The sequence below is a fragment of the Haliotis cracherodii genome, unplaced genomic scaffold, assembly GCF_022045235.1.
Source record: "Haliotis cracherodii isolate W230 unplaced genomic scaffold, xgHalCrac1.p SCAF_1, whole genome shotgun sequence".
Taxonomy (NCBI): domain Eukaryota; kingdom Metazoa; phylum Mollusca; class Gastropoda; order Lepetellida; family Haliotidae; genus Haliotis; species Haliotis cracherodii.
The window spans coordinates 61,607,584-61,631,159 of NW_027266264.1; the positions used below are offsets into that span (position 1 = coordinate 61,607,584).

Below are 23,576 nucleotides of genomic sequence, written 5' to 3' on the forward strand. Positions count from 1 at the left end.
AAGTTGAATGTTCAATGACATGCTAGGACAAAAACATATTCCTTGTTCTTCATATTCCTGTTCATAACTACAAATCCTGAACATCAAAAATGCTTGTACTTCAATCAGCAGCATGAAAACCATCTTATTCACATTGTGAGTCTATTACACTCGTAAATATTCCTCCCCTTGACGTGACATTACACCGATGCACAGTGAAACCCTGTTAAACTGGACAGTATCATTTCCAGTGAAATAAACTGGATAATCATTTATCGATTTACTGAATCAAGGTTGAGGATAATGTCCTTTAATTAAGTATTGTGTTCTTCAAAAAGATGGTCTAAGGGAGCAGTTTCTGGCAAAAATGTAGTCTGGTTTTACAACCTTCACTATATATGGACTCTGGTTGAGATAATTAACCTGCTCTAACACTGGAGCACGTCTGAAGAAGGAGCACCTGATAACTCTCCAACCAGATAAAAAATGCAAAAAGAAAAATTAGTTTCAAAAAGTGCTGGTAAGACCGCATACTGAATGGGTAAGTAAATGGTCAAGCAATGCCTAAATTGGTTGTTGTAACAATTCTAAAAAATGAGAATATAGGCAGAGATTCAAAACATTTAACCTACCGTCTTTCCATCAATAAATGTGACAAAATCTACGGTGTAATATCCCACAATGCTCCTGGACTTGCATGCCTCGGCCACTTTGTAACACGCTGTGTTGAGAGTGTCGGGCTCAATGGAAGACTGAGGGAGGGACAGGCCCCAGCAGGAGAAGGGCGTCTCCGCGTGGATCTGATCTCCACACGTGAGAATGTTAATGACGCCGCTGGGCTCAATCATCATGTCGACCGTGACACACGTGATGCTCTCAGACGGTGGACATGCTTCAATCACGCCACCTGGCGATAACAAGGAGGATCTTCTCATTAGCTTGTCAGTGAGCAGGCTGACCTTACATTTGTAAACTAACCAAGTCCTAAATGATAAAAGAAACTTTGATGACATCTGTGATGCTTTTGTGATAAATATTTTATTCTTTACAATAAAACATGTAGAACCTGACCAAAGCCATTGCGAGATGAAAAGACTGAATTATTGTACCTTGACTTAAAAATGCTTCCAGAAATGTGTCCCATGTTTTGTAGATGTCAGTGTTGATGGGTGTCGCATGCTCAGAGAGGACATCCGGGATCTCAGCATGGATCTTGATGTACGCAGCTTCCTGATACATAGAAACAGACATGTGAGACGATCATTGACAGACAAAAACAGACATGTGAGATGAACATTGACAGACAAACACAGATGTGATAGACGCACATTGACAGACAAAAACAGACATGTGAGACGAACATTGACAGACAAAAACAGACGTGATAGACGCACATTGACAGACAAAAACAGACATGTGAGACGAACATTGACAGACAAAAACAGATGTGATAGACGCACATTGACAGACAAAAACAGACGTGATAGATGAACATTGACAGACAAAAACAGATGTGTGGCGATCATTGATAGACAAAAACAGATGTGATAGACGAACACTGACAGACAAAAACAGACGTGATAGACGAACATTGACAGACAAAAACAGACGTGTGAGACGAACATTGACAGACAAAAACAGACGTGTGAGACGATCATTGACAGACAAAAACAGACCTGAAAGACGCATATTGACAGACAAACACAGACGTGATAGATGAACATTGACCGACAAAAACAGATGTGATAGATGAACATTGACAGACAAAACCAGACGTGTGAGACGCACATTGACAGACAAACACAGACGTGATAGATGAACATTGACCGACAAAAACAGATGTGATAGATGAACATTGACAGACAAAAACAGACATGTGAGACGCACATTGACAGACAAACACAGACGTGATAGATGAACATTGACAGACAAAAACAGACGTGATAGATGAACATTGACAGACAAACACAGACGTGATAGATGAACATTGACAGACAAAAACAGACATGTGAGACGAACATTGACAGACAAACACAGATGTGATAGAAGAACATTGACAGACAAAAACAGACGTGATAGATGAACATTGACAGACAAACACAGACGTGTGAGACACACATTGACAGACAAACACAGACGTGATAGATGAACATTGACAGACAAAAACAGACGTGATAGATGAACATTGACAGACAAAAACAGACATGTGAGACGAACATTGACAGACAAAAACAGACATGTGAGACGCCCATTGACAGACAAAAATAGACGTGTGAGACGAACATTGACAGACAAAAACAGACGTGATAGACGATCATTGACAGACAAAAACAGACGTGTGTGGCGATCATTGATTAGACAAAAACAGATGTGATAGACGAACATTGACAGACAAACACAGACGTGATATTAGATGAACATTGACAGACAAAAACAGACATGTGAGACGAACATTGACAGACAAAAACAGACGTGATAGACGCACATTGACAGACAAAAACAGACATGTGAGACGAACATTGACAGACAAAAACAGATGTGATAGACGCACATTGACAGACAAAAACAGACGTGATAGATGAACATTGACAGACAAAAACAGATGTGTGGCGATCATTGATAGACAAAAACAGATGTGATAGACGAACATTGACAGACAAAAACAGACGTGATAGACGAACATTGACAGACAAAAACAGACGTGTGAGACGAACATTGACAGACAAAAACAGACGTGTGAGACGATCATTGACAGACAAAAACAGACCTGAAAGACGCATATTGACAGACAAACACAGACGTGATAGATGAACATTGACCGACAAAAACAGATGTGATAGATGAACATTGACAGACAAAACCAGACGTGTGAGACGCACATTGACAGACAAACACAGACGTGATAGATGAACATTGACCGACAAAAACAGATGTGATAGATGAACATTGACAGACAAAAACAGACATGTGAGACGCACATTGACAGACAAACACAGACGTGATAGATGAACATTGACAGACAAAAACAGACGTGATAGATGAACATTGACAGACAAACACAGACGTGATAGATGAACATTGACAGACAAAAACAGACATGTGAGACGAACATTGACAGACAAACACAGATGTGATAGAAGAACATTGACAGACAAAAACAGACGTGATAGATGAACATTGACAGACAAACACAGACGTGTGAGACACACATTGACAGACAAACACAGACGTGATAGATGAACATTGACAGACAAAAACAGACGTGATAGATGAACATTGACAGACAAAAACAGACATGTGAGACGAACATTGACAGACAAAAACAGACATGTGAGACGCCCATTGACAGACAAAAATAGACGTGTGAGACGAACATTGACAGACAAAAACAGACGTGATAGACGATCATTGACAGACAAAAACAGACGTGTGTGGCGATCATTGATTAGACAAAAACAGATGTGATAGACGAACATTGACAGACAAACACAGACGTGATATTAGATGAACATTGACAGACAAAAACAGACATGTGAGACGAACATTGACAGACAAAAACAGACGTGATAGACGAACATTGACAGACAAAAACAGATGTGATAGAAGAACATTGACAGACAAAAACAGACGTGATAGATGAACATTGACAGACAAAAACAGACGTGTGTGGCGATCATTGATAGACAAAAACAGATGTGATAGACGAACATTGACAGACAAACACAGATGTGATAGATGAACATTGACAGACAAAAACAGACGCGTGAGACGAACACTGACAGACAAAAACAGACGTGAGACGAACATTGACAGACAAAAACAGACGTGATAGACGAACATTGACAGACAAAAACAGACGTGTGAGACGAACATTGACAGACAAAAACAGACGTGTGAGACAATCATTGACAGACAAAAACAGACCTGAAAGACGCATATTGACAGACAAACACAGAGATGTGAGACGATCATTGATAGACAAAAACAGATGTGATAGATGAACACTGACAGACAAAAACAGACATATGAGACGAACATTGACAGACAAAAACAGACGTGATAGACGATCACTGACAGACAAAAACAGACCTGAAAGACGCATATTGACAGACAAACACAGAGATGTGAGACGATCATTGATAGACAAAAACAGATGTGATAGACGAACACTGACAGACAAAAACAGACATGTGAGACGAACATTGACAGACAAAAGCAGACGTGATAGACGATCATTGACAGACAAAAACAGACGTTTGGGCGATCATTGATAGATAAAAACAGATGTGATAGACAAACATTGACAGACAAACACAGATGTGATAGATGAACATTGACCGACAAAAACAGACATGTGAGACGAATACTGACAGACAAAAACGGACCTGAAAGACGCATATTGACAGGCAAAATATATGTGTGAGACGAACATTGACAGACAAAAAAATGCACTACAGCATCAACCAAGTCACTGAGTCTGACAAAACAAACCAATTAGTCACCTCTTACAACCAGCAGAGGTTGCTGGGGACCAGTTCTAACCTGGAATCCCCACGGGGTAAACAATAGGAAATGTAAGACGACATACCTCTGTGGACCCGGCAGAATCCAACATTGATGTCTCACACAGACAATTGATATACATGTATCTCAGATGATCCTGAGCACTAGTTTCATCTGTTTGTGTCTGACAAAATTGTAATTTCCAAACCCAGTGACAATCTCAGAACATATTATACTGACTGGTTGCCTTTGGTTTTGTTCTGTACTTAAAGGGTCCTGAGCCGAGTAAATCTAATTGACAAAATACATGACATGTTTTTGTACATAAATGACCCCTATATTCCCGTTGTCCGGCTTCTGACTGACCTGTGCCCACTTCTTGCTCCACTTTTCTCCATACCGGTGTGACTCCTTGAGAGCCCAGTTGTGGCACTTGAGGTAGCCGGCGATGTCACAGTAGGCAATGCCACGGCCATCAAACTCATCATCTAGCTTGAACAGCCAGCGCTTGACTGTCAGGTTCTCTGTGACCAGCTGGGCAAGGCACTCATGAAGCTGTGGGAACACACAAGCTGACATTCACCTGGCTTTACCTGCATGGCTGTTAGCTTAATTAGATTTGGATCACTTTCACTTTGAAGATGACAATTTGAGTTACTTAGAATTGCCAGTCTTATTTACTATTTGATGTCCGAGAGTTTCTTTAGGGGCCTACAGCATCCGACACCCATAAGAAATCCATCATTTCTATAAACACATTTAAAATACAAATCACTTATGTTTTATAGAAGTTTCTGTTTATACAGACAGAACAGGGTGTCACTTTTGAATGCAATGGCATCAGCAGACATGGAGGACATTATGTTTCCATGACAACTGACCTAAGCTCCAGTTAAGTTAGTGACACACATTATTTTACAATGAACCTTTGTATGGATTGTCTCATCCTATACCACACAGCCACCTTGCTTCAAATAAAAAAAACTAAAATCATCCAAACAAGATATTGATGGCCTCAACAGTGAATGAAATACATTTCGCCATGCATACAGAGGCTACCTCCTCTAGTCCACCCACCTGACCGAGACTGTAGATATCGTACTCTCCGGGTGGGACGTCCACCCCAGCACTGTTGAAGATCCTCTTACTCCCTGATTTGGTTGAGTACAGGTGAGCTACATCTGGCTCTGGTGACAAGATCGGCACATCCAGGATGTCAGCCACGGCCAGGTCATCCTTGTGGGGGATCCCGGTCACAATGAAGGCTTCACGGCCACGGATCAGGTTCTTGATCCTCTTCAGTGTCTCTGGGCTGTATCTGAGCAGCGTGGCAAGACACATCCGATGAGTCTGAAATGGAAGCCATTCAGGTCAGACTTTATAAGCTGCAGAGAGGACTTTTTGCAAGCTGTCTGTTTGTTGTTTAAGCACCCAGCAATATTCAAGCTATATGACGACAGCCCGTATATAATTTAGACAGACAATCCAGTGATTGATATTGTGAGCAATGATTCACTCCATCAGTGTACGATGACAGACATCTCCCCGAGCCTCATCTGAGTTGTGAAATATCAGATATCAGCAATTCTTCCTTGATAGATACAAAATGTAAACTAAATGGTGAACAGGCCCTGGCTTAGTCTGCCCACAGTCCCTGAACCATATAATTTTCCCTCCAGCCCAGCTCTTTACTGTCATGCTTTAGCTCTAAATGAAGCAAGTCTAGATTTTCCACAGGTTCAGGCTCAATCTCCCATCTCACTTGTTGTTTAACCAGTTGTTTAATTATCTCAATAAAAAAATAAATAAAAAGGAGCCCAGAGACTCACTCCTGTACTGCAGTGATCTAGACTTGCCAAACATTACAGACTTGCATGGACTGTATTGGGTATATTTGTATCAGGGTCTGTATGACAGACTATGAGGCTCCTTTTCAAGTTATTTGTTTCTAACAAAATCAATACAAAGACTAAGTGTTATTCCAGCCCTGGCTGTGAGGACTACAGTTACATGGCATGGTACAGCATGATGGATGTGGAGACACGGTCTGCTCGGACACTTACTGGGAAACTCTTGATGGCCTCGGGGACGATGATCTTGTACCTCTCTGCCATGTCACACTGGTCCTCGACCACACCACTGTCTACAGCCGACTTGAGCCCCAGCAGTTTGAAGTAGTACTGTAGCGTCTCATCACTCAGAGGCACGGGGGACACAAAGATTACATCAACATTGGGATCTGAAGCAGAGACAGCCGATATGTGAGATAATCTCTCACTCCATCTCCTAGCTTGCTAGGTGTCGTCCAGAGACCCCATGAACAGGCCTAGGGCAGACATTGGTTGAGGGAAGATACTAGAAAGATACTGAATTAGCGAATGATAATCTATATTTCACCTACTTCAAATCTGACTGCCTATAGACATATATGTATAACACATATTAATTTTTAATCAAACTAAAAACTGTCTAGATTGATACAATGTCATATGCTTGAAACTGGAAGTTACCTCTGAATGATCTAAGAACGAGCCAACAAACATTCATTCTTTGTAGTTAGAATAACAAATGTCCCTCTATGTATAATGTTATCATGTTGACATGTTGATTACTATATCCCCCCGTTTTTCAAACTTGGGGGATAAAAAGAAAATGGCTAAAGGAGGTGCCTAGAAACCAAAGCCACTACCAGTTTTAATGGACATGAAGACATACTTTCCATCAAAAAGATTTCAATGTTGAATTTCTGCCAACCCAAAATTAAGGTTAATTTGTAACTCGCATTCTGATTGGTGCATTAGACTGTGTAGCATAGCAAATCAAATCGGCTAATGATAATCAAGGGTGGGTAATTTAAGATCGCGAGAACCCTGGGAATGGATCCTGGGGTTTGGACATTTACCAAGCCCTGGAGATATAGAGGATGAGTAGGACGCAATGAAGGAGTACCAGTTGAAACATGCCATGATTAGCTTAGCTGAAGGAACCTACATAACAAGATGATGGACAACCATCGTCACAAAGTTTCATAATACATGTGTTAAGTGAATAGTTGAACTCTTTGTCTTGTCATATAAGATTTTTATGAGAAACAACTGTTTGTTTGTTGAATGCTGCACTCAGCAATATTCCAGCTATATGACAGTGGTCTGTAAATAATCTAGCCTAGCCCAGAAAATCCAATGATTGATATCATGAGCACTGAGGACACAATCAACTGCAATCAACGAAGTCACCCAGCCAGACCATTCTATCCATTTGGTCGCCTCTTACGACAAAACATGGGGTTGCTGGTGACTTACATTCTTACCCTGACTCCCCCACCGGTTAAAAACAACAGTACTGACAAAGACCCAACTCTGACTCCCCACCTGTTAGAAACAACAGTACTGACAAAGACCCACCTCTGACTCCCAACCGGTTAGAAACAACAGTACTGACAAAGACCCACCTCTGAATCCCCACCAGTTAGAAACAACAGTACTGACAAAGACCCATATCTGACTCCCCACCAGTTAGAAACAACAGTACTGACAAAGACCCACCTGTGACTGCCCACCAGTTAGAAACAACATTACTGACAAAGACCCATCTCTGACTCCCCACCAGTTAGAAACAACAGTACTGACAAAGACCCACCTCTGACTCCCCACCAGTTAGAAACAACAGTACTGACAAAGACCCATATCTGACTCCCCACCAGTTAGAAACAACAGTACTGACAAAGACCCACCTGTGACTGCCCACCAGTTAGAAACAACATTACTGACAAAGACCCATCTCTGACTCCCAACCAGTTAGAAACAACAGTACTGACAAAGACCCACCTCTGACTCCCCACCAGTTAGAAACAACAGAACTGACAAGGATCAATCTCTGACTCCCCACCTGTTAGAAGCAAGAGTACTGACAAAGACCCATCTCTGACTCCCCACAGGTTAGAAACAACAGTACTGACAAAGACCCACCTCTGACTCCCAACCAGTTAGAAACAACAGTACTGACGAGGACCCACATCTGACTCCCCACCGGTTAGAAACAACAGTACTGACGACGACCCACCTGTGGCTGCCCAGCAGTTAGAAACAACAGTACTGACAAAGACCCACCTCTGACTCCCAAACCAGTTAGAAACAACAGTACTGACAAAGACCCATATCTGACTCCCCACCAGTTAGAAACAACAGTGCTGACAAAGACCCATATCTGACTCCCCACCAGTTAGAAACAACAGTACTGGCAAAGACCCATCTCTGACTCCCCAACAGTTAGAAACAACAGTACTGAAGAGGACCCACCTCTGATGTCACACAGCCTAGCCATCTGGGTGTTCTGGCGGATCCCAAACTCGTGTATACTGTCCCGGATACTCTGGATCAGTCCAAGAGATGGCAGATGGATGACCACACGCTTGGACATCTTGATCCGATCCCAGGATGAGGCAAATTTCTGAAGAACACAGCAGATTACCTTGATACACTCTTTCTTCAAAAGATTTTATAGTTATTTCTACATACAATAACAATGCCATTTCCTGTTATAGATTTCAAGAAAAAAATGTTTAAAAGACTAAACATTGTCAGGTAGTGTTCGACACGAACACTGATGCGCTGGTCGTAAGGACAACTAAAATTAGATAAAGGCTGGTCCGGTGGTCTTGTGTATACAAAGTAACCACAGCTTGTGCGACTTTTGAAATCACGTATAATCACGCAAAACCAGCAACTTAGGAACAACCCTACATGGTACAGTGGTTACCTTCTTGGATGGATTCTCATTCTAATAGCACAAACCCTTTTTGGTCAGGACCATTGCGCCTAGTAGAGATCCAACAGGCCCAGTAGATTTTTCAATATGGTTGTCCTTTGGACCACTGACATATTTGGTCAGTGTCAAACATTGGACAGGTGGATCTTTATTTAGTAATGAGATTGGTCTGGCCTGAAGGTTATCTTTTGGCCTTCTTGGTGTCTCCACTCACCTTTGACCTCATCTTGAAGCTCTCCAGCTGGTCTAGTCGGGTCTGTTTCAGCTGCTGCCGGACCTTCACCATCTTGATGTGCATGATCCAGGAGATGGCAATCACACCCGCAGCCCACTTGTGGCGCCGGTATTCCAGGTACACGGATCGGTCCTTGTACCGGCGCCATGATGCCTGGATATGAGTGGCAGCCACCTGCTGGCCATTGTAACCAAGATAGCGACGACCCTGAAAAATACATTCCGTCACAAATACTAACATCTTGAAAGGACATTTTTGGAAGCTATCACTTCATTGGATCAATATTAGGACATTTCCCGTGAAAGTGTAAGCATTGCTATAAATTATCACCAATGAAGAAATGACATGTATGCCTCTTTAGGATCATGTATGTTGTTAGAAACAAGATACCACGTTCATCATAATAAGCGCCCTGGGTGATGTTTACTACGCCATACACTTGTTAAAATTTGTTTTCAGAGATGGAGGGGTAGTGAACAAACTTAGTTCAAACACTGATTTTACTTTGTTTACTCTTGATGCAGACCACTGAACTTCCTCAAGGAGGGAGAAAACCCCATTCGTAGGTCGTTGAAACACACAATCTCGGGTATCGTGCTGACAGATCAAGAAACATAATTAGGGCAAATCTATGATTTGAACCATGAGAAGCACATCCTGGCACTGCCAAGGGATGCAACTCTGCACAGCAGGTTACCCTCAGTGCAAATGAAGATACAATTAGACTGCTACATACTTCTCACATAGTTTCACAGTTAGTTTCTAGGCTACTACACACCGGCCTACGTATGATGGCCTCCACGTCCTCCCGGTTGACTATCACTGTCAGCAGGTCCTCCACAGTCGGGGGTCGCTCCAGCTCAAACTCCATGGACAGATCGGCCAGTCTGGGGATATAGAGTCACAGCCTACAACATTTTATCTTGCTGGACTGACAGTCCTATTGATGATATTGATGATTATGAGGTGAGTTGAAATGGGGTGTAATACTGTCTTTAAGAGTGCTGCATTAACATAGTGATGTGCATACATGTATGTGTGCGGCTGCTTGCACTGATTCGGACTAATGAATGCCAGTTTTATAGTGCTAGCCCACTAAGATACCATGCCACAATACCCCACTTAGACACAATATACTGACTCCGAGCCAGCCAGACTTGTTTCATCCCCTTGATGCTGAGCACCAGGCAAGGTAACATCAAGTACCGTTTTAAAAGTCTTTTGGTATGACGCTGAGCAGACTCTATTCACTCGACCGTATAGTCATGCTATTATGACAACAATGTTGTATGAGTGAGCAAGTGATTTTGGTTTAATGCTGCTTTGTATTCCAGTTCTATCACAGCATGTCAGCTTGATCATTTGTTGATGTTGGAAGATAGCCCTAAGCAATGAAGATCTCAGACTTTTACCATTTTGGTAAATCCCACAAGCACAGGTTTGGTGCTGACTGACCTAGAAACATAATTTGGGCAAACTGGGATTCGAACCGATGATCACAGATTTCTGGCATTCCCAAGGGAAGCAACTCTGCACAGCAAATTGCATCGCCTTAGACGACTGGACCACCTGAGACCCCAGCGTTGTATGACACCGAATGAGGGTTTAGGACTCAAATACAGGGCTTGAAATTAACATAAGCATGCTAGTCCAACAAAATCCTCGGGAACTGGTATGGTGCTGTCATACCAAGGTGCATGATCAGGGGAATAATCAAAGAATCCTTGTACACCTAAGGGAAGCAACTCTGCACAGTGAATTGCGACATCCTATGTGAGTGGCCCATGCATGACCCCACTTGACAAACAGGGAATACAACAGATCTTTGTCCTTTTGAATGAACACTGTGACCTTCAAAGCCTCCTCTCTCTTTCGACTCTATAATATTCATAATTTTGCATACAATTTGTTTTCCTGTTTATAGAAATTCCCAGGACAATCAATGTTTGGAACTACATCGAACATATCAGCTTGTTACTCCTTTGGGTCCGGTCAATTGGGTATTTTTAACCAATGAGTGAACCGTCTTCAAACACAATTCTGCTTAAAACCTAATTTTCACATGTGCATGTGATGCCCCAAGTGTCTCACACATGTCATAAGCTCACAACAGCCATACATGTCTATGCAACAATTACAGTCCAAGACGAATTCTGCATAAAATTATCAACATTCTGCGATACAATTACAAAAATTCTGCAGTAAATTCTGTGGTAAAAAAAACATTTCTCCCTAAAATATTTATACAAACTAAATTTTCGAAAATAACCCAAGTACCCAAGTTACCCGAAATAATTTCCCAAACTGCGATAATAAACAGTTATCATTAGATAACACATACAATTATGCAAACAATTTGCATAGTGTCACCAATATTTATTTTTGGTTAGATTTAAACATGGTTTATGTAGTCATAATACCACAAGAACTTTAAAAGTAAGAATTATTCATTTCAAATTTCATTTCAATGCAGGATTCATATTTTGTATGATTGAATCACATTTGTGCAAAATTCAAAAGAAAAGCTTCAAAATAATTTAATTAGTGTATTGATTGATAAAAACAGGCAAATTCTGTGATTTTTCTGCAATTCTGCATCGAGTTACATTTTCTGCAAATCTTTCTGTGATTGCAGGAGCACAATCTGAATAGGCTACATTGGGTGATAAACCACAGTGTCGTTGTACGACTGGCTTTCAAATGTTTCATGCACATTTGTACGCAAGCAGCTCAAATTGGGTTATGGTAGTTAGTTGTGAGTATTTAATGCAAATACTCAGCTTATCTGAAGCTCTGACATGTGGGTAATACAGAGACGAAAGGGACTCACTTGTCTCCACTGATGAAGGCGACCGGCACAGAGTACTTCGTCATCAGTCTCTCCAGGTGGCGGATCATTGAAACTATGCTGTAAACATAACAGTATGATTCACAACAACTAATGATTAGTTAGAAATATTGAACACACTTAACATTTTCCTCTCAAAAGTCAATATTACTGTTATTTGTTTTTCAAAATGAAACAAATCTAATTATCTTGAATATAGTTAAATGTTTATGTCTTGTTTAAGGTGAGTTAAAACTTCTTAGAAAACAAAAAGGGCATGAAATGTGTAAAAACAGGTATGAAATGCTCAAATTGAATTCCAAAGATTATGGAAATTGACTCCTAGAAAAGCCCCAGAAACAAGAGGTCACCCCGACTGGTTAATGTATGCATAGACGTAAAAACATGTACAAAATGCTCAAATTGAATTCCAACACAAAGTTATGGAAATTGACTCCTAGAAAAGCCCCAGAAACAAGAGGTCACCCCGACTGGTTAATGTATGCATAGATGTAAAAACATGTACAAAATGCTCAAATTGAATTCCAACACAAAGTTATGGAAATTGACTCCTAGAAAAGCCCCAGAAACAAGTAATCACCCCGACTGGTTAATGTATGCATAGATGTAAAAACATGTACAAAATGCTCAAATTGAATTCCAACACAAAGTTATGGAAATTGAAAGCCCCAGAAACAAGAGGTCACCCTGACTGGTTCATGTATGAACAGTTGTTGGACACTGCTGAAGGTGAGTTTTGTGATATAAAACAAAAGTTCAAAAATAGAATACACTTGAAATCTGTTAACACTGCTTCACATGGAGAAATGAAAACAAGAAATTGTAATATGTATGTTAATGATTATTCCAGTCACAGAGACAAATTGGTTTCATACATCACAATGTCTAGACCTGCAGTGACGCCAGCATGTAGGGCTGGGAAGGGTAACTCGGGTACTCGGGTTGGGTGGGTCCTGAGTAGGACCTGGGTACCCACAGGAATCACGCGATATATTGTATAATGACAAAAATGATCTAGAACTGTATGGTTAGACTACAAGTCACTAATGTTTGCATTTCTTTCTGACTATGAATGCATTCAGTCTGGCTTTTATATGTTTGAATAAAGATAAAACCTCCGTCAACTTCAATGTATGCATGACCAGATCATTTATAAATATGTGCATCTAAATACACTTTGTCCAGGGCTACGGTCAAACTTTTCCCAATCAGACAATTTATACCTATCTCTTGAGGCCTAAAGCAGGTACCCGGGTAGGGCAGGGTAATAGTGAGTGAGTGAGTATGGTTTTATGCCGCTTTTAGCAATATTCCAGCAATATCACAGCGGGGGACACCAGAAATGGGCTTTGTACCTATGTCGGGAATCGAACCCGGGTCTTCGGTGTGATGAGCAAACGCTTTAACCACTAGGCCTCCAAACTGCCCCGGTAGGGTAATAGAGGGGTAGTAACATTGGACTCATCCCAGCCCTACCCGCATGTATAACCAACCCCCTCTAATGAAGTATTGGTACAGTTTGCTGTGTGGCTGTGTACTCCGTGACTCACCTGCCCCAGGTCAGACAGTAGTGCTGTTTGAAGGCCAGAAACTCGGGCTGGGAGTCCCGCACCTTCCCGTTCTGCACAGCGAACCTGTGGCTGAGGGCCTTAAAGTCCCCGCTGGCTGGCGTCGTGGGGGGAGGCTGAAACAGACATGGGTGGTGGTGCAGGGTACATCCTAAGTCTGCTGCTTGTTTGATAGTTCACAACTGACTATACTGATATAAAAATTAAAACAAAATTATTAGTTGATGGGCAAAACTACAACCCTTAAAGGTATCTAGAAATTGGAGCGACTAGGCATCCTAAGTCTGCCTCTTGTTTGATAGTTCACAACTGACTATACTAATACAAAAATTAAAACAAAATTATTAGTTGCTTGGCAAAACTACAACCCTTAAAGGTATCTAGAAATTGGAGCGACTAGGCTATAATGGCATCTTTGCTAGTCAACTATAATTAGCTTAAAAAACTATGTTCTTGATACAAAGAAACAAATCTATTCACATTAGTCTATTCACATAAGTCTATTACATCAATTCATCTAAAATGAAAAGAATAAAAATCCACTATAAATTAGTTTTACAGAACTAGGAAATTACATCAATCCATTTTACTGTCGTGAAGTTTCTTCTTCAACTTTAATGACCAGGCTGCCATTCCAAAAAGCTATCTTGCTGCTAGTTGTGTTACTGTTGTAGCTCAATGTTAAAGCATAAGAGCTATGACAACCTTAACGCTAAGATGGCTGTGTGTAATGGCACCCAGGAAGTTGGTACCATGGTTACAGAGGTCAATAGAATATAGCCCTGAACATAGACCTAAGAAATAGTATGCAGCACAGAGCAGTGATAAAATGAAGCAGCGAAGACATGGCAACAGGTGAAAATTTAATAAACTAGATTTTAAAATTTTTAATTCTTAATTTCTGATGCCAAATAAGCCATTCAAAATATGTAGTGAAGCGTTGTAATATTATTGGAAAGTGGATATCTTTTAAATTCATTTATAAGATAAATATTTAACAAAAACTCATTTATAAGCAAAGGTCAAGCTCCGAAAGAACACCAGGTCAAACGAAGGTTCAACTGGAAAGGCGATCAGTGACAATAAGAGAGACAACTCTTGTCATGTACACAGTTGGCAATAGTCCGTGAGCGAACAGACACAGGAACATACAAAACATCTACAGTAGACATAGATAGGTATACAACAGTATCTACAATGCTACACGGAACATGAACAGGAGAAATACCCAACATGCATGCATTACCACTATGACTAGGGGCCACTAGGAGAACATATGGAATAACTAAGCTCTGAGGCTAATCCCATGCATAATGTTCTGTACAGTGAGGCTACAGTAAGAAAGAAATGTAGAATCCAGAACTACCCTTTTTCAGTGTTTGGGAAATTAACCCTGAAATATTACGTGGTCCTTGTTATAAAACTGATGTTAAAAAACTAAAAAGATTAGAGGGGCAATAGATTCAAATACTACAGCAGCAACTTCAAGGATCCTGGGCCCCACCTTTAATTTTGAACACTGCTTTTCATCTTAATTATAACCCAACCCAAATTCCTAGAAGCTCAGGCATGTGCTGACAAGACTTTTATGTCAGATAAGTACTGCTCATTTATGACATCAAGGTCCTAAAAATATATATGTTGGCATGCCACTTAAGTGTGTGAGAGTTATCCCCCCTTGTTATTTACTTATCCTTGGATGAGAAGAACAGTGTGGACATTTAACAGCATTTTGTTCAAATTTTGCATCTGCAGATAAGTCAACCAAGTCCCGAACCCCAAAGAGTCACAGGTTTTCGTAGAAGTTTAGTTCTTCTAGTTTAGAGTGACACCATGTTCTAATGAAGTGATAGGGTAGACTAAGGAAGCCCTTCCCCCAATGGCAGACAGTGGCTACAGTGGGGTGCATGCAGTGGCAGACAGCACAGACAGTCAGAGTCAGGTGACAACTTGTGTTTACCAATGGTGGAAGCTGAAATGTGTACAGGCATCACAACATTTAGTCATCTAACCACGTCTACATGTCTCCAATATCTAGAACATCTTACACAGTAAAGCAACCTCTACTTACCTTTCAACATATATACATATTCATATGTACCCATCTTATCAAAACTGATCATATGGTAGAGCTTTAAAAAAATATTTATCATTTAGGTCACAACAAATTGAAAACTTGTTCATAACAGCCGAACAGTAGTTATAATTCAAAACAAATGTGGATTTCGTAATAAGGCCATAGGGGCGGTAGGGTAGCCCAGAGGTTAAAGCATAAAATTTACTTTTCAAGCTGAAGACCCGGGTTCGATTTCCCTCACGGCTACAATGCGTGAAGCCTATTTCCGGTGTCCCCCGCCGTGATATTGCTAGAATATTGCTAAACGTGGCGTAAAACAATATTCACTCACTGACTTACTAATAAGGCCATAAAAATAATTATTACGTTATCTCCAGCCTGCTTCACTATTTCATTGTCTCCTTGTATCTACAGATGAAGAACATCAATGAGTGTAGCAACGTTTCGATGTAGATTCTTACACCGTTATTAAGCTGGATAACAGTGTAAGAATCTACATCGAAACGTCGCTGTATGCAATAAACCAGAAGTTGTTATCCATAAAGTTGTAAGTCTTCTTATTTGAGAAAGATGTTCATAAAAACTAAAATGCCCCAACAATTCATTTACCTACAATTTGCAAGGAAATCTAATAATTAATTTATTGTGGCCAATGAGATAATATTCAGCTACAGTCTGCAACTTAAGCCTCTTGTCCAAACCCGTAAATTCTGTTCGGTCTCGTGAGCCCAGCTAATAATATTCCACATGATAACACTAAAAGCTCCTGAAAATGATGATGCTAAGAGCCTTGGTCATGCTAGTAGATTCAGAAGTGTTGGGCACAGATTGCCGCTACAGAATCAAGTCCCTGATCGGAAGTACTAACTAGTTCACAGAATAATAGCTCGACTAAGAAGTATAAATGTTGATTCTTAGTCTTGATCAGATCTGTTCTGAACAAGTACATACAACATACTAGAAAGGTATGCGATGAGGAAGAAATCTGAATAACAAATAACGTATTCGACGTAATAAGCGCCCAGGGCGCTCTCAAAATTAGAAATAGGGGGCTCTTATTAGAATATTAATTTGGTGAAAAAAACAGAGTTGAAAGATGAATTTCGTGGTTTATACTGACAGCCTGAAATGTTTATGTACCCATAATTAAGGGTGTGTATAACACACGAGTGTGTATTATACGCAAATAAATAAGTCTTGTGTACATTGATCAATCGGAAGGGGTGCTAATTTGGATTGTTCACCAGCCAATATATCAGCAAATATCGTCGTGGGCGCTTATTACGTCGAATACGGTAATCAGTTTGTTGTGACCAAAAACAACACTGGTAAATATTCCTCCAATGCATTTTCTAATGAGAGAGTGAGTTCAAATAACATGTTGCATCCGCAAATCTGAGCCACATAGCGAGGGGTATTTCATCTTCTATATAAACTTCTATATAAAGTCCTATTAAAAATGATAAAATCAGAACAAAAAATTTGTTTTCAGACAGCAAGAAAATAAAAAGAATATAAAGCTGTGCCAAACTGTGAATACTTGTTAAAAGTGCTTACACTGAACCAGTGTGTGTTGATATTTACGTGAATCAAATTCACACAAAAACACAATCAAGTGTACTTATTCCTTACCAAGCACCTACATGTCAATCAGCATTAACATAAAAGTGTAACCTATGAAAGTTTTCCTTTGGGACCATATCTGCCTTAAACTATGATAAACAAAGTTCAAACAAGTACAGGACATGAGTACACACAAGGCTAAATCATACACATCCGCTACAAACTACACTACAATAACAACATACCTCTGCCTAACTATACTACTAGACTCATTCTGTGGATTGTTCATATATAAACTATCTAAGACACAAAAGCCATGGGTGATCACTGTCACAACTAAGAACAATTTCTATAACTAGAGCAAAAGGAAAATAACTATGAAACTATGCAGCAGTACATGAATAATATATATGGCAGAACCTCCATTACCTATACTACTGATCTCAATATAATTGATGGTCAAATATAATGAACAAATAAGAAATAACTGAGAATAAGTCTGTTTTCATATATAATCTTTGAAAATAATCTTTTATGTTCTGATAAAAATATTTTATGTACACACTGAAATGTTGTTTAAATTTGAAAAAACTGCAAATAATACCATAAACAGTCCATCCGTCATGCTAATACCAATCGTTTAACACTGTGGATGCTGAATTTGAATGTTGTAAAATATTACATCAGTTTTGCGTCGTAAATGCTCCATTAAATAACAAGTTAGCTGGCTACTCACCAGGGGCTGAAGGGTCATTTCATATGTCCTGATGGTGGCTGGGGTTTTGGAAAAGCCGGTAACAGACGACATTCTGGTGCGAGCAGATGTGGAACGAGTTTCAGGCGAGGGGCACGCTTTAGATGACATCGATGGCATCTTGTTAGAGGAAATGTAAGACTCAGACACCCTGCTGTCATACTGGTTGTCAAGGTGGAGCCCTGCATACTGATTGCCCGATTCTGTAAATACAAGGTGATGGCACATTGTATTCAACAAGGTTGAAACGATACAGCAAGGTCACGATGCGCATCACAATACGTATCACAATGCAAAGGTCACGATATGATACGTATCGCGATATACATATTTAGGTCAAATCGGGTGGAAACTTCTTGACTATTAATATTTCAGAGCTATTTCAAAAGGAAAAAGCCATTACTGTTTAAAGGGGTGAAGGAAGGGTTTGGGAGGCACATGCCCTCCTAGTTGGGCTGGGTGGGTCCAAATTTACTACCTGGGTACCCACCACCCTATTACCCGACCCTACCCGGGTACCCGCTGTAGATATTTAGAGATAGGTACAAACTGTCCGATTTGGAAAGGTTTGACCTAAGCCCTGTAAAAATGTTTTCAGATACACGTGTAAGACGATCCGCTCATGCATGCACTGAAGTTTAATGTATGAAGTTTTATCTTTATTCAAACATATAAAAGTCAGAAGGAATGGGTGCATTGTCAGAAAGAAATGGGATATTTATTAGTGACTTATAGTGTAACCATAGAGTTTTAGATATTTTTTGTCATCAAACAATATATATCACGTGACAAACCACGGGTCCGGGTAGTCCTGTGGGTACCCGGGTCCTACTCAGGACCCACCCAATCCGAGTACCAGCCCTACCTCCCAGGTTACCTGATATAGCTGGTGGTTTGTTCCGGTCTTGAGGGTCGTGTAAAGGTGCCACCATTTGTTTGACTGGGGAGGGGTCAAGGGTCAGCTGGGCAGCTGGTGGTATCAGACCTCTCTCCAACAGACTCAGGATTCCCATCTGAGCATCATCCTCATTGATCGGGGGAGGAGCAAGCTGCTCACACAAACATTGGGTCACTTAACCATGTCCATTAACATAATTTATGAGTTTTTATCACAATATTGTCTCCAATCATTATTATTCACTGGTACAAAATGACAACATATTTTTTAACAGGATGAAACATGAAATGAAATTGATAATCTTAATCAGCGATATTGTTATTAATTACCCGTGTTGGCATACATGTATTATGTCAGCTGGGGAATCAGAATGTGATATTATTATTTGTTTGTTTAGCACCACACTCAGCAATATTCCAGCTACATGACAGGGATCTGCAAATAATCAAGTTTGAACCATACATTCCAGTGATTGACATCATGAGCATCTATCTACACAGACAGCCAGATAAACCGATCTTGTTAGTCACCTCTTACAACAAGCATTGGTTGGATAAAGACCAAATCTAACCCGGATCTTCATTGTGAGAATGCAATGACAATGGACATTTGCAATGCGCCATATCCACACACCTACACATGCTCGTAGTGCGACATAAGAACAGTAAAAGAAGCACATACAGTAATAAGTAGTGATAGTAAAGTGTGAATAGAGAGATCTCATCTCATTTTGCTCTGATTACATGTTTCCTTGATGAAATACCTGTAATCTGACAGCTATCTATTGTTACACTTGTGTAGAATGTCTCACCTGAGCATCAACCCTGTTGGCTTTTGGCAACACACTCAAGTGTTCTATGGTTGAGCCCATGACTGGCTTTGGTGGGGGCTGAAATTGAAAGCAAGGAAGCATGAGCAAGACTTCACTTATGTGCTTAAAGGGGCATCTGCGGTAGGAACTACCGCACTCTAGTGGGTGGAGCTTATATGAGTGATATGACAGGTCAATATGACGTCCTGATAACACACACATTTCACTGGTTAATGCCTAAATGGGTGACGTCATGTAAACATCCACCCACGTGGACCGTTTGACAACAAGGACATAAGTTTTAATGGTAATAAATAACTATCAAACGATTCCAAGACTTTTCAACAAACGCGTAGTTCTTTGCTTTCAAACCCTACCTGCCATGTCGCCAAACACGATTGATTCGATTTTTTAGGATAAAACTACAGAAAATTTATTGACTTATATCTAGATATGGAGCCATTTGTTGTATCCATGGTTTGTCATTCAAGTTGATACGAAGTTTGACGGTCAATGGTGATCTTATTTGCGTATGGTTTTCAAAAAGCTTCTGCCGACACTCGGTTGTGTTTACATTGGCAGTCATTATTCATAACTGAAACACCGCCACCTTGCGGGCTATTTATAGTCAGGGTGGGGCTTTAAGTGCTTCCCAAATATCACACCCATCTGTTGATCCCCAAAACCATGGAGCATCAGGGGGAGATAATTCTGCCAGATAGCACTGTGAGTTGAAAGTCTGGGCTGCTTATATTTAGAATGGAAAGTAAAAATAACAAAAACAATTGTGACATTTGATTCAATAATGAAATATGAGCCTTCGCTTACCCTTGCCTCTCTCTTGTCTGCAATGAGAGGTAGTTGGATGCCATAATTCTCCTGAAGGACGCTCCGACTCTGTGAGTTGTACGGGTTGTAGACTGCTCGTAGACCCCACTGCTGCTTGTGCTGACAATACAGTCAAACATTCAAACATTCAAACATACTGTGACAAGAAATGCTTTTGCATTTATATGTTTCTGTTAGAGTCTATTTGTTAGTTTGTCTGTTTGTTTTTTGTTTAATGCCGCTCTCAGCAATATTCCATCTATATATAATTTATTGAGTCTGGATCCAGTGATTGACACCATGAGCATTGATCTACGTAATTGGGATACAATGACATCCATCAATCACGGCAGTGAGCATGACCACCGGAACAAATGAGATGCTTCTTACAAGAAGCATGGGCTCCCAAAAACCAATTCCAGATCTTCAAGGGGGGCTTCTGGTAGAACCAGGAAGGGTTTATCAAACAGTTCCACATTTACAATTCCACCGAGCATCTCATCAGACAATTTAACCAGCTATGGCATGAAGAAAGAGACTGGTCCGTCAACTGTTACCTGTTGTCCAGGTGTCAGACCCTGGCTCTGCACCGGTTGTCTGAGGGGTAGTTTAGCCCCAGGGGGTAGTGGCTGGAAGGACGGCCTGCCCCCCAACGCTGGATGTGGCTGTTGACTGCAATAACAAAGAACATTTGTAAACACATAAAACATAAAGTGAGACAATTCAGCAAAAACTCAACATTCACTGCTGCAGTTTAATATAAGGGACACATATTACCCACTTGTCACACCTGGTCTAATCAGGTATTTACTGGGTGTATCTAATTGTGAGTCTTTGGGTCCCAGGAATGACCCCTTGTACAATCTTTGACCCCTTGTACTTCAGAAATTGTCTTGATTAAGGTCAAGGTCGGGATGTGATGTGTCTGGACTGGAAGTTCATGGCCTGTTAAATTTGTGGAGCTTTGAGGAAATGGCATTGATGGGGGTGTTTCTGCTTCTGAGAGTGGCATTATAATTGTTACCCTGGACACAGAACATAACATTAGCTGCATTTTACCAGCAAAATATTGCGTCACACATGGATACAAATAAAAAATGGATGTCAATAATGTGCACATTTTCTCATCAGACACAAAAGTATGGTTGTTTGTGTCATTAAAACTAACTCAACCAAACTTGCACATAGAAAATATCTGACAATTTGATCATGCGTTATGTAATGACTTAACATATATTATTAGAGTCAACTGTGCCACATTTGTCCAGAATGTAGACATCAAGTGCATCACATTGGTCACTACTGAGATCTCCCTAAATTTAAAGTGCCACGAACCATTCATCATCACTCGTCCCTTTCCGTAACCTGCAACAAGACTTGTCCCCACGTGGAAGAATGTTATGTGCGAAAATATGACAAACCAATCAGACTGCGCATATGACTTTAAGTTCTTCAGTATTCTGGAATATATATATAAGGGGAAATATACGTGACTCCTAACGTCAATCATTACAAGTGGACAATTCTTTTAGCTGTGCATGTTTGCGCTTAGAGGTAACCCAGTCGCAAAAATGGCCACGAGAGGGACACGAGTCGCTATTCAGCTTGTCCCGTAGTAACCCAAATTGGTCCTGAATGGCCATGAACTTCCAGTCCAAACACATCACTTTCAGACCTTGACCTTAATCAAGACAATTTCTAAAGAAGATCCAAATATTGTCAATGTCTCAAGATTGTACAAGTAAAAGTTCAAAAGTAATTGGCGATGAATGACGTAACAATGTTTTACAATAACTCAAAGATGACCTTGACAGTTGATGGACATACAACCAACATTTCATGTTGTACGATTTGTAATTATACATACATATATAAGGTGAGGTGAATTGGGGTTTAACGTTGCGTCCGAGATTATTGCACTTATATAGCGACGTACATGTATGTGTGCGTGTTTGTTCGGCTACTTGTACTAGTCCAGACTGATGCCAATTTATAGTGCTAGCTCACTGAGATACCATGCCACAGTTTAACATGAATACCATGCTCAGACACAGTATACTGACTCCGAGCCGACCAGTCCTTGTTTTAGCCCCTTAATGCCGAGCGCTAGACAGGGTAACAACAAGTACCATCTTTTAACGTCTTTTGTATTACGCGGCCGGGGATCGAACCCCAGGCCTTCCGCTCTCCGGGCAGACACTCTACCACTAGACCACGGAGGCAGTCCATATATATATAAAGTTTAATGCCAGTTAACTGTACTGTTACATAGTAACAATCTTAAATGTTGTTTGGAGCTCTCTAGTTTCTTCGGGGAGTTATATACCCGGAAGTAGAAAGATGTATATGGTTTCAAAATGGCAAATCGGCTGCTAACCACTGTGTGAGTTACCACGAATATATCAGATCATTGGGGAGGTAATTTGAACAGCATCATGTCAGCTCATTATGACGTAACAAAAAAATGCAATTCATCGAAGGATACATTACTGTCGGTGTCTTTGATCTTTTAGCGAGGCATCTTAGAAAAAGAAATCCAAATAGGGTAACTCACATAGTGACATTTTACCTATAATAACTAGCTTGCTTAGCTGCACCCAACCTTCCATGATGGCGCAAGTCCCACGTTGTGTCCAGCGTAGTGAAGTGGTCATCGTGGGTCCTCCAGTCCGACAATGGCAAAGTTGTTACAGAGTTATTGATTTGGTGGACGACTTCTTCGGTACGACGCTGCACACAACAGAA

At 40.5% G+C, this 23,576-nt stretch overlaps 1 protein-coding gene across 1 annotated transcript in view; it reads right to left on the reverse strand.

Moving 5' to 3' along the window:
• LOC139478450 (IQ domain-containing protein H-like) overlaps window positions 1-23,576 on the reverse strand; it is a 39,272-nt gene that overhangs the window by 9,619 nt on the left and 6,077 nt on the right. The window contains exons 3-18 of the mRNA XM_071261307.1: window positions 23,434-23,561; window positions 21,389-21,503; window positions 20,832-20,951; window positions 20,004-20,081; window positions 19,172-19,343; window positions 18,277-18,497; window positions 13,883-14,016; window positions 12,315-12,392; window positions 10,263-10,371; window positions 9,464-9,691; window positions 8,781-8,931; window positions 6,546-6,721; window positions 5,560-5,832; window positions 4,849-5,037; window positions 1,089-1,209; window positions 612-886 (exon numbers count right to left, since the gene is read on the reverse strand). Of these exons, the coding sequence (XP_071117408.1) occupies window positions 612-886; window positions 1,089-1,209; window positions 4,849-5,037; window positions 5,560-5,832; window positions 6,546-6,721; window positions 8,781-8,931; window positions 9,464-9,691; window positions 10,263-10,371; window positions 12,315-12,392; window positions 13,883-14,016; window positions 18,277-18,497; window positions 19,172-19,343; window positions 20,004-20,081; window positions 20,832-20,951; window positions 21,389-21,503; window positions 23,434-23,561 (2,568 nt within the window). The remainder of the gene's footprint in view (window positions 1-611; window positions 887-1,088; window positions 1,210-4,848; window positions 5,038-5,559; window positions 5,833-6,545; window positions 6,722-8,780; window positions 8,932-9,463; window positions 9,692-10,262; window positions 10,372-12,314; window positions 12,393-13,882; window positions 14,017-18,276; window positions 18,498-19,171; window positions 19,344-20,003; window positions 20,082-20,831; window positions 20,952-21,388; window positions 21,504-23,433; window positions 23,562-23,576) is intronic.